We start from the raw sequence: 12,126 nt of genomic DNA, 5'->3' as shown, positions 1-12,126 counted from the left end.
ATGAATTCATAAATTGGCAACTCACAGAGGCCACTTGGGCCTCTGTGTTTGGAGAGGTCCACTGGAGGACCCAAGGAAATCATTTCTGTTGTTTGTGGCATCTCTGTAAAGAGGGTAATGAGGCTGAGGCGTCAGTGTGGCAGACTATCTCTTCATGCCTGCTGGAGTCCACCATTCTCCCCTTAATTAGGCCAGGTATCTCTATGACCCCACTGGGGTCAGCATTAATCTGGCAGAGTATTTCCAAGCACAATTTCTCATCTGAAGACCTGACAGCCTTCCGAGGCAAGCAGGACAGGCTGATCCACATTTCCCAGGGGGAGAGGCAAAGGCTCAGAAAGGGTAAGAGACTTACCCAAGCTCACACAGCTTGCCAAACCCAAAGCAGCTATTTAATCTGCAATGGCCCAAGAGAATAGGAGGCTCAAGTTGAATATTGCAAGGACTGACCTGATATTTCTTGCATAAAATTTCATGCTTTGACTTACCCTTTCTATGTGGATCCTCCAAACATCTTGGAAAGAACAACACCTAGTTTGTGGTGATTTCCCCACTTCCATTGTCTAAAGAGCTGTTTTTAGAGGACTTTCATTAAATACATGTTGGTCTCATAATCCAAGCCAGTCATCAGAAAGAGTTCTCTCTGCATTCAGGAAGATTAACAAGGCACATTTGCTTTCTTCTAGGGGATTCTATCATCCAGACCATAGTAGAACTTATCAAGAAAGTGGCAGATTATTGTGAAAAAGAGGTGAGTAGCAAATGTCCGCATGGATCCCAGGGTCTTGCTGCCTTCTGCCCTTCTCCCTGATCTACCTTACCTGTCCTTCGGGGCCTCTGTGGTCTCCCTCCCCTGAGCCACCCTGAAGCTCTTTCTCACTCATCTGCTTCTGGGGAGCTTTCTTTGCTCAATATCATGGCCTTGACTCAGTTTCTCTCACCTCCCCACAGAATGGAGCAGGAGCTGCAGATGCTTCCAATTTGGAATCCCAACCCCCCAGGAGGCCCAGCCACCTGCCTCCGTATGATGGGAACCAAAAGCATCCCATCTCCAGCAGTTCTGGTGAGCAGACCCACAGTTGTCACAGCTACAATGCATCTGTCTTCAGCTCTGGAAACTTCCCCAAGGCTGGAATTGGCCATTTTAAGTGCTGCCATTCCAGTGCTGGGTTTTGTTCTGCCCTGATTAGTGTGGGGAGTCCTGGGGAGGAAAAAGCGGAAATTCAGGTGCATGGAAATGCAAAGAGACACAGAAGCTTGGCCAGGGCGGGTCTGCCCAGCCCTCATCTGTGGTAGCAAGGCCTTTGAGAAGGGCACGCTGGTGTCTCTGCTGACTTCAGTCCATGGGTTAACATCTTGGAAACAGAGCAATACACCTACCATTTCATTTTCCTCCTCAGACATGGAGAAACCCAAAGTCCAAGTGGCTCTGACCACAGAAGGTGGGGATCTAAGCCCCTTGGAGGCTTACCCAGGAGCAGGATGCCAGGAACCTGAAGAGGACTTGCCACTGGACAAAGTTTCTGAATCTAGTCAGTACCCCTCTCTTTTCTCAGACCTCCCTTGGGAGACCCATCCACTTGCAGAAGGAAAACTGAGTCAGTTTCCTGCCAGACCCGAAGTAAATGTTTGCATCTTAAAAGTTCAAAGGGGATAGGAATCATGTTGAGTACTTACAGATTTTCTCTTAAATATCATGTACCCGCCCCCAGTGGGTCGGCCAGCTTCTCAGAAGGACCAGCCTAGGGTGGTGGTTTTCCCCTTTCCTTGGCCTAAGGAGCTGTTTTCAGAGAACCTTCATTTAATACATGAGTCCAGGTTGGTCTCACAATCTAAGACAGTCTTTAGAAAGAGTTTTTGGTGCATCTAGAAAGCTTAACTGGGTCTATTTTCTCTCTTCCAGAGGAAACTATCATCCAGATCATAGTGGAATTTCTCAAAAAGGAGGTGAGGCGCAAACTCTACGAATCCCCAGGGACTTGCTGCCTTGACCCCTGCCCCCCTAGCCAACCTCACCTGTCCTTCCAGGCCTCTGTGGTCTCCCTCCCCTGGCTCACCCTAAACTGCTTGGTTAATCTTCTGTTGCTTCTGGGGAGCTTTCCTGTCTCCTCAAGATCAGGGCCTGGCTCAGTGCATCTCCTCTCTCCCACAGGAACTTCAAGTCTCTCAGCCAGAGGTGGTTCCACAAAACTCAGCATCGGCCCCCAGGAAGAAATCCCAGGAGAAAAAGTTAACTCTCAAGAGAGTCTTTTCTTATAAGAAATATGTATCTGAGGAGCCCAGGAAAGTGGGGGCTGCAGGTGCTGCCAGCCCAGAATCCCGGCCCCACAAGAGAACCAGCTTCCTGACTCGGTGTGTTGAGGGCCATCGACCCTCCGTCAGCACGTCTGGTGAGCAGGCCAGGTGTTGCCATCACACAACTGACTTGTTTGACTTAGTTGATTTCAGCTCTAGAACCTTCCCAGGACTGGAATTGGCCATTTTAAGTGCTGAGTTTCACTGCCATAAGCAATGTGGAAAGAAAAAAGGGGAAAGTCAGGTGCATGGAAATGCAAAGAGACACAGAAGCTTGGCCGGGGTGGGTCTGCTCAGCACTCACCTCCAGCAGCAAGGCCTTTGTAGCATGTGGCTGAGGAGGGCACACTGGTGTTTCTGCTGACTTCAGTCCATGGGTTAACATCCTGGCAACAGAGCAACACACCTACCATTTCATTTTCCTCCTCAGACATAGAGGAACCCAAAGTCCAAGATGCTCTGACCATAGAAGGTGGGGATCTAAGCCCCTTGGAGGGTCACCCAGGAGCAGGACGCCAGGAACATGAAGAGGACTTGTCACCGGACAGAGTTTCTGAATCTAGTCAGTACCCCTTTCTTTTCTCAGAGCCCCCTTGGGAGACCCATCCACTTGCAGAAGGGAAACTGAGTCAAAGAGAGACTGTGTCTTTCCTGCCAGACCCAAAGTAGATGGTTGCATCTTTTGTTTTTTTAAGATTTATTTATTTATGCATACAAGAACCGGGGTACAGGCCAGAGGTGTGGGGGGCGAGAGGATTCACCGGAGACAGAGCAGGCAGATCGACTGAAATACACTGCTGAGGGGAGCAGCGGGCAAGTCAGGAGAGGTCTGCTGCACCATGTGGGCAGCTCCCTGGCCGACAGGAGATAGAACTTGTGCTGCAGGGGCTGCGGATAGCTTCACAGTGCTGTGCTTAACCCCTTGTGCAACCAAGAAGGCCCTGCATCTTTAAATTTAAATGGGAATAGGGCTCACATTGAGTATTTAAATATTTTCTCTTAAATATCATGTTTTGGCTTAGTACCCACCCCTCCCCACCGGTGGGTCGGCCAGCTTCTCAGAAGGACCAACCCAGGGTGGTGGTTTTCCCCCTTTCCTTGGCCTAAGGAGCTGTTTTCAGAGAACCTTCATTTAATTCACAAGGCCAGGTTGGTCTCACAATCAAAGAGTCTTTGTGCATCTAGAAAGGATTCTCTGCATCTAGAAAGATTAACTGGGTCTATTTTCTCTCTTCTAGAGGATGCTATCATCCAGATGATAGTGGAATTTCTCAAAAAAGTAGGAGACCAGTATGAAAAAGAGGTGAGGAGCAAACTTCGTAAATCCCCAGGGACTGGCTGCCTTGACCCCTGCCCCTGCCTAACCTCACCTGTCCTTCCAGGCCTCTGTGGCTGCCCTCCCCTGGGTCACCCTAAAGTGCTTGGTTGTTCTTCTGTTGCTTTTGGGGAGCTTTCCTGTCTCCTCAAGATCAGGGCCTGGCTCAGTGTGTCTCCTCTCCCCCACAGGAACTCCCTCAGCCAAAGGTGGTTCCACAAAACCCAGCACCACCCCCCAGGAAGAAATCCCAGGAGAAAAAGATAAGCTTCAAGAGAGTCTTTTCTCATAAGAAATATGGATCTGAGGAGCCCAAAAAAGTGGAGGCTGCAGGCGGTGCCAGCTTGGAATCCCGGCCTCCCAAGAGGCCCAGCTTCCATCCTCTGTGTGGTGTGGGCCAGCGAACCTCCTCCAGCACATCTGGTGAGCAGGACAGGTGTTGCCATGGTAACAGAGGCTGCCTTTGGCCTGGAAGTTCTATGGGGGGTGGGATTGGCTACTGTTGGTTGTCAGGTTCAGTCCTGACTTTTACTCTCTGCTCTCAGGAGAGTGAGGAGATGTGGGAGGGCTCTGGAGAAGAGAGGGGCTGCTCCCCAGCAGCAGCTACTCTGCTGATCACTTGCCCTTCCCTTAAGGGGAGGCCACTTAAGAACAAATGTGTGTGAGAGCAGACATCTGCATATCACATAAGTGCAGCAGAACATCCAGGAAGGCTGAGGTTTGATGGGAAAAGGGCCTGGGCCTCTGCTGGTTAACTCTGTGAGGACTCCTGGTGCACTCATCTCCCTGACTTTGGGATTGCCTCCCACATGCCACTGCCATCCATACACATTACTTCCCTGCTGGCCTGGGAAGTCAGGTTGATGACTCCCTGCTGACAGGTGGAGAACGTGATGTTGGGTCAGGTGAAGTGACTGCAGGGCCTCACAGAGTTAAAGGAAAGTGGGCTCACTGGTGGGCTCTTGGTCGCCTCTTCATTCTCCCAGACAGTGAGGATGCAGGAGGATTTGGTGGAAGAGAGAAGAATGAGAAATCTGGAGGGGGCGAAGGGCACCATGAAATCCTCTGGTCTGAGGCGAGTCTAGCAGGGCTCTGGGAGAGTCAGGGAGGCACCTGGGGACCAGTACCCCTCAGTGCCAGCGCCTTTGGGCAGTTCTTATCAGAACCTAGAGTCAGCGTGAGTCTGTGCATTTGAGACAGGCACAAACCACTCACGCTTCACTCCCTTTTGCCCTCAGATCCAGAGCCAGAGCCAGAGGTCGAGCTCCAGGAGTCCTTGCCTGCAGAAGGGGTGCGAATTGGAGCCTCAGAAGCAGCTCCACAGGCCGGAAGCCACAAGGCCGAAGCAGGCCCTCAGCAGAATGGAGCATGTGAATTTAGTGAGTACCCCCTACTCTCAGCTAGCTGCCCTGGGGCGCCTCTTTGCATGGACTTCACAGATGAAATCCGAGAAGGGGCGCCTCCCTGGTGGTGCAGTAGACCTCTCCTGTCTCGCCTGCTGCTCCCCTCAGCAGTGTATTTCAGTAGATCCTTCTGTTCTGCTCCCTGTTCTGTCTCAGTGAATCCTCTCACCCCCTGCAACTCTGGCCTGTACCCCAGATCTTGTAGGCATAAATCAATAAATCTTTAAAAAAATAAAAAGAAATCCGAGTAGGGAAGTGGAAGTCAGCTGACAATAACCCAGGAGACTCTAGAAGGCAGGGAGGAGTCAGGGCTGGTCCTTCAACTGGGGCAGTTGGGGCAGAGCTGCAGGTGGAGAGTCTTCTTCAGGTAGAGAGCACCTGTCCATTCTGGGGGATGTGATTTTGCCCCACGCAAATCAATTTCCTAGCATGCCCTGGGTCTCATAATCGTTGGTGTGCTGGCAGACATGCTTGATTCGATTTGTAGTATTTGTGATTTCTATGTTATAAATATCCCCATCAAGGTGAACGTCAAGCTGCCAATAGTTTGTAATGACAAGTTTCCAAATTATTTACAGTTAATTCTTGGTCAAGCAGTCACTTGCATGCCCTTGTTTATCGCCCCGGTCCTGGGTGTGTATGTGCTGCTGTCTCAGCAACCCTGGCTATCCCTGAATTCTGATGAATAGCTTAATAGCTGAGTCCCATTCCAGGATAAGGGACATTGGGAGGTCTCAGTTTCCCCCTCTGTCAGATGGAACAAAGTAATGACGGCTGAGACTTGGCAGACCAAATTCTTCTCTTTCTATTAAGCAAAACCAAATAGCTCTCACGCTCCTGACTAGGGGAAGAATTTTCTTTGCTCGTCATAACTAACCCACGGGTGTGATTGGTGGATTTGTTATTGCAGAAGGTGTCAACTGTTCCTTCTTTATTTTCCTTAGAAGAGAAGATCTTCCAGAAGCTGGCGGCCATTCTCCAAGAAGTGAGTGACCAGCTGAGGGATCAGGTAAGACTGCTCACCCCTCAAAACTGACCATGGGGGTGGGGTCCTCTGCACCCCACATTGAGATCCGAGTAAAATTCCCATCTCTGCATCTAGGCACCTGTGGCATGTTTTTTGGCCTCTCTGAGTCTCAGCTTCCTCTTCTACAACATGCGAGATAAATACCTTTTTGACAAAGTTGAGCATAGACACATACAAGATGTGATAAATGTTAGTTTAAAATAATATAAAGCTCACGTGTGCCCCACCCTGCCAGCCAGGATCTCCCCCTATCCAAGTCCTCTGAAGTTCAGCTCTTGTGTCACCTCCCTGGAAGCCTCGCTCCCCACACCCCACCTGCCCGCCTGGCTGAGCCCTTCTTGCTGTCTTGGCCATGGCGTTTATATGGTCTCCAATTCTTTCAAGCACTTGGATTCTCCACCCCTCCCAGATAGCCTGGAATAGAAGTTTCCCTCACCTTGAAAGTCTCTGTCTACATGGAGAGACAAACACAGGTGGCATATAAAGGGGTGTCAAGTGTGGGTGCTGGCGAGAGATGAGGAATCGGTGTATCAGATGCTGTAGGTGCTTTGGCGCACACCATGGTGCACACTGGTCCAACTCAGGGGTGCCCGTGTGGGGTGGTCCCCAGAGCCAATTTCCCACCCATGTAGTAGGCCAGGGTCAACACCCCCCACTTCCCTGGAAGCAGCCCTCAACCAGTTGCCTAGGGCAGCTGGTATGTCCAGGCCCTAGCTCCCGTCATTCTTGGGGTGATCGCTCTGAGGAGTGTGTTCTACACTAGCATCCTGCATGCCCTCAGGAGAATGGCCATGTTAGTTCCCTTGGGGGCTGCCTTCCCATCCTTGGCCCAGGACTCCATTCCTCCATCAGTGCTTTCAGGATCACGTACCCCACAAATAGCTTCCCCTCAGTCCTCATCACTGGGTCGGCCACAGGGGGATCCTAACCAAAGACATTTAGGCATTAAAAGGAGGCATCTTGGGGTAGGAACTAGAATTCATCCAGCATCTACTCTGCAGGAAGCATTTGCATAACCTGTCTCACTGAGTCTCTTCTCCCCTACAACAACGGGTGGAGGGAACATCACACCCATTTTGCGCATGACCTGAAAGAGATTTCAAAGTGTCACACAGCTAGGAAATGTGACTCCAGCATCAGTTATCTGAGTCCAAAGACCTATACATTTTTTTCATTTTGTCCTGCTGCTTGGAGCTGGGAAACAGATTCAGAGTGACTGGGGGTGGTGGAGAAATCGAACCAGGGGAGCTCATCCTAGGGACAGTGAGGTGCCTAGCCCTGGGCCACCCCCCCACCCATAGAGCTGGGGGAGGAGGCAGCTGGTAAGAGGGGACTACCCTGCCCACTGATGACCTACCTTCATTTCTGCTTCAGATCAGGCGAAACCCCGGCCTTAAGAAGTATTTTCGAGAGATCTTAGACGCCTCCCTGGAAAAGCTGGTAACCAGCCTGCAGAGCCAGGAGGCCTGCTCCACAGAACTGAACAGAAGCCATGTGGAGAGACCCTACCAGTTGTCCTTGGGTTTGCCGAACAAGTTTGCTGACAACAATAGCCACAATGTCATCAGCCTCATGGACTTCACTGGGCACTACGGCCGAAGACACAGTTGTGGCCAGTTTTCCTACAGAGAGGCCCAGCAGGTGAGAAGGGACAGCGTGAACCAGTGACAGCAGCCCAGGGCACAAAAAGATCTACTCACAGTACTCCCTCTTCCCCTGCTGAGGGCAGGGCCTCTGGGGTCCAGCTCACATCCTACTTCCTTGCTAAAGCCTCTCAGATAACCCTACACCACAGTGATCTTTTTCTTCTCCAAATCTCTCGCTGACTTGATAATTAGCATCTTCTCTGTTCAGTTCTATTCTCTCATTATATGTGCATTCTCATACTTTCTGATAGCAGTATGGAATGTTGGACTGGCTGCTCTTGCAGCTGGCCCTCTTCTCATTGCATGGCTTCTGCTGCTTGGTGTCCCAGTTCTAGACTGTCATAAAATTTAAATAATAAAGCAAAGGAAGATTGTGTACGAATTAAGGAATGGCTGAGGTAAATGAGAAGGAGCCACAGATTTTTTGGTTCTGGAAATTTCCCAGGAGGCGATAATTCACTGACCTTGTCTCAGTTGATGGATTAAGAACAGCCTCGCTCCTCCCATTACTCTCTCTTCTGATTGGTTTTATGCTTTTCCTAACAGTTTGCTCCCCTTAAGTCTCTGAGAGGTTCTCTTTAGAAAGCAAATTTATCACTGGTTTTTTGAACATCTAAGTTTTCCTGTTTCCTGGTGAAGCTGGATAAACAGCTTTCCACATCCTTTTCAAATTCACTTAGGATCACCTGCATTTAAAGCATTTTGACAGCTCTATGGGCCAGAAGCCGTTGAATGCAGGTGACAGTGAAGGAATGGAATTTTCTGTTTGTTGGTGTTGGACAAACATGATCAGAACTTACGCATCCAAATGGTCCCCTGGGAAGCCAGGCCTTGATCTCTCAATGTCACCATCACTCAAACACTCTCTTCCTCTCGTGGAATTTCCTCTAGAAGCCTTGTGACAAGTGTCTCCAGAATGCTGGTCTTATTTCATGGTCCTGGTACCTTGTCTGCCGAATGCTCTGTTCCACCTTGCCTTGTTTTCCCAGTGGGCACCCCTTGTGACCTTGACCTCTCTTTTCTCAAGCTCCCTGTCTCCTCCAGGAGAAGGGGAATGTTACAGATAATTTGCTCTCTAGGATGGGTTAGATAATGGCTGGTGGAATGATCTGGACTGTGTGTGAAAGACATTTTAGAAACATCTGTCCTGACATCCTCAGTGGCTCTAACTCCATATTTTGGTTTTATTAACCACTCATTCATTTATTCACTCATTCATTCAACCAATGGACATTAAAAGCTCCCCTAGTGTCTAGTTGTGGTGAGGGCCTGTGCAAGGTTCGCCTTGAAAGACTTCATATGTTAGTAGAAAAGACAACATATTCTCTCATGACAAAATTGAACATCAATTAAATGCCAAATTTATGGTTCAGGAAGTCCATGAAGCAATTTGGCTCTGGGAGCCTTCTTGGAGGTGGCATACATTTAGTTTTGACCATTGAGGATGGAAAAGTTACAGGTGGGGCGAAAGGGCCAGGAAAACACATAGGCAGGAAGTATTGTGTGGGCAAAGACCCAGAGGTGGGAGCCAGAATGGTGTTTTGATGGGTTAACAAGAAGTCTGTTATCACAGTGGGGACCTCAAAGAAATGGACTGTGGCTAAACTCTATGTTTTTCTCCCTCTAGAACATCACTAGTCCTGAGATCCAAAGTCCAGATTGAAAACTGTGCCATTCACTCAAACGCTTTGGGCGAATTCCTGAACTAGCCACACAATCGGGAGCTTTAGCCAGAAGACCCTGAAGTTGCTTTGTGCTGTGCAATCAGACGTGACAGAGACACATGTGGAAAACTGCTCTCTTGTGTCCGGGGACCCATGTGGGCTTCTGAGACTGAGAATCGTTCTTCCACAAAGCTGGAGGCAGAGGCTCATTGCGGGAAATAAGCGCTGGACTGGGAGTCAGGAGACCAGGGCTCCATCTGCTGACCTGCCCTAACTGGCCACAGGCCCTCTATGTGTCTCTTCTCTGCTTGGACCTGGGATAATGAGCCGGATCAATGAGTCATCAGAGCAGTTTGGTTCTGTTGTGCTGAGCTCTCTGTAAAGGGAGGTAGTGAGGGCTTTCACTCGCTGACTAAAGACATCCCACTGGGCAGGAGGCAATCTTGGAAGATTTACTGAATGAACAAAGGCATGAATGAAGAGAACGCCTGAGATCAGGCAGTTCTGCCAGGCATTCCTAGGAAGGCTTGATCCTGAACTGGAATTGTGTGCCCTGTGGGTCTATCTGTAAGTTAGGGGGTTATGGAGGAAGTGGGAGAGCTACCTCTATAGGCAGTGATCCAGAGCATTGAACTTGGAGTCTCTGTGTTGTAAGGTCACCCTTAGTGCCAACTTTGGTACCCTTGGGTGAGTGTCCTCAAGAGACTTGAATGTTTTTATATCCCCAATCATATTTATTTTTTATTATTCTGTGTTTTCTTGATCCACAGGGTCTAAAATATACCTACTATCATGTAGAAGCCTTGCTGACATCTTTTCAAATAAATTTTTGTTTAATTTAATCTCATTGGAACATCTACCTGCATTTAAATAGATGGGCGTCTCTCTGTAAGACATAATTTATTCAATTGACCAACAGTGCTCAATGCTCACATGGATTTGTAAATGCCTCTCAGGAAATCTGGAGGTCCCAGATGGGCATGACCTACAAATTGGGGGTCCCTGGTCTCTCAGAATCCTTTCAACCTGTGTCCTATAATCCTGGAACCAGCAAAAGGATATTGGTGCCTTGTACCTCTCTTGTCTTATGGGGATTTGCCAGGAGTCAGTGAGAAAATGGATGTGGAGATTTCTGAAAATTACATAGTGCCATGTGTATGCCTGTTGTCATTATTATAGTGGTAATTTGAGTAAATTTCTGAAAATAAGGGAGGTCTTCAAGCTGGATGGCCATGGCTGTTTGCATGGGTATGCACTGCTCAAGTTGCCACACCCCAGGAAGTGCTATTTACTTCCAAGACAATGTGGATTTGCAGACTTATGACGACAATTTTCCATCTGATGGAAGTAAACTTGTGAAAGGTACTTTGTTTTTGCACAAAGGTGAGATGAGGGCCTGCTTGTCATTCTGCCTCCTACAAGCTGAAGTTTCAACAGATTGGCTCAGAGGGCCAACCTGAAAGCTTGTGTGCCTGATGGGGTGATGAGCAGACATCTCTCTCCTTGGACATTGCCTGGAACACATGGCCAGAGGGGAGAGGGTGTTAAAACCTGGATGGAAAACCAGTTTTGTTATCCTCTGTAGACATTTTTACTGCTCTATTGATTCAGTGGCAAGAGCCTTGGTGTGAGTTTAGAGAGGGGGAGAAGCCCAAGGCAGAGAGAGGTCCTGGGTATTGAGAGAGGACTGACCTCAACTCTGAGGCCAAGTTTTAGGAACTCCAACTAAACATATTCAAAAGCCATTTTGTTTTATTGTAGCTTCTAAGAAGTGGGGGAGAGGTGATTTATTTATAGATTTATTCTAGGCAGTGTTCAGGAACACTGCCCCAAAATGGGAGGGATCAGAATCAGTTTTGAAAAGAGGGTCAGGAAGCTTCTGTACATAGTTTCTTTTTTGCAGTGGCATTCTTTAAGTTATGTGAGGATTTAGTATAAGTTCCCGATGCTGGCATCTGAGTCTTATTTTTGTATTGTGATTTAACAAATAAAGAAGTTGACTTGCACAAAAGTCTCACTTGAATTATTCACAATGGAGGTAAGATGGGGACCCACCTGCCATGCCCCAGGGTAGCCTGGTACCTGCAAGACTTCAGGGTGAGTCTCCTTGTCTCTGTGGGGCAGGGGGGAATCAGAAGCTCTCCATCCTTGGGGCACAAACTTTCTGAGTCAGCAAAAAATGCCCTGGGCTGGGCATTAGGAGACCAGGGTTTAGTCCAGCTACCCCCAGACTAGTGACCTTGGAGATAAGACAATTTTCTTCCAGAGTGGGCACTCTCTAACTCTGACCAGGTTAATTTTATATCTAGGGAAATCTCCTTTTCCCTCTCTCGGATTACTCGTGAGTTCTGTCAGCAGCCTCTTGGGTAAGGGGATCCTTTTGTCTATACAGCTTGCCTTCTTTGTGAACCACATGGCCCGTGCCCCAGCCCTCACCTAAGGCACTGAGCACCTGAGAGGAGGGCAGCAGCCTTGTCCTCACCTCATAGACAGGAAACTTAGACTCAGAGGCAGAGGTGCCTTGTTCAAGGTCACGGGGCTTCTTCCCCACTCCCTCAAGACACACTTAGATTCTTCTAGACAGAACCTCCTAAAGGGGGCTGATGTGGACTTGTGCTCCCTGATGTGGTCCTGCTAAGTGGAGGCTTCTTGCCACAGTCCCACCCTCCAAGGGGCCCCAGTCCAGTTCAGACTCTTCTTCCACCCAGTCTTCTGGGATTTACATCCCAGGATATTAAACAAATGCATCCAAGGCCTGTGGGCAGGCCTGGCTTCC

General features: G+C 49.0%; 1 protein-coding gene across 1 annotated transcript in view; it reads left to right on the top strand.

Moving 5' to 3' along the window:
* The window catches only part of BNIP5 (BCL2 interacting protein 5), a 28,540-nt gene extending 17,246 nt beyond the window's left edge, over positions 1–11,294 (top strand). The window contains exons 5-16 of the mRNA XM_037518704.2: positions 687–751; positions 952–1,063; positions 1,401–1,532; positions 1,904–1,947; positions 2,153–2,390; positions 2,726–2,857; positions 3,534–3,598; positions 3,802–4,033; positions 4,849–4,989; positions 5,958–6,022; positions 7,415–7,681; positions 9,314–11,294. Coding sequence (XP_037374601.2) covers positions 687–751; positions 952–1,063; positions 1,401–1,532; positions 1,904–1,947; positions 2,153–2,390; positions 2,726–2,857; positions 3,534–3,598; positions 3,802–4,033; positions 4,849–4,989; positions 5,958–6,022; positions 7,415–7,681; positions 9,314–9,349 — 1,529 coding nt within the window. The 3' untranslated portion in view covers positions 9,350–11,294. The remainder of the gene's footprint in view (positions 1–686; positions 752–951; positions 1,064–1,400; positions 1,533–1,903; positions 1,948–2,152; positions 2,391–2,725; positions 2,858–3,533; positions 3,599–3,801; positions 4,034–4,848; positions 4,990–5,957; positions 6,023–7,414; positions 7,682–9,313) is intronic.
* Positions 11,295–12,126: the final 832 nt, after the last annotated feature.

Source organism: Talpa occidentalis, unplaced genomic scaffold (genome assembly GCF_014898055.3).
Source record: "Talpa occidentalis isolate TD23 unplaced genomic scaffold, MPIMG_talOcc4v2.1 talOcc4.2, whole genome shotgun sequence".
NCBI classification, from domain to species: domain Eukaryota; kingdom Metazoa; phylum Chordata; class Mammalia; order Eulipotyphla; family Talpidae; genus Talpa; species Talpa occidentalis.
Note: the sequence above shows the minus strand (reverse complement) of the source record. Positions and strands in the feature narration are given on the sequence as shown.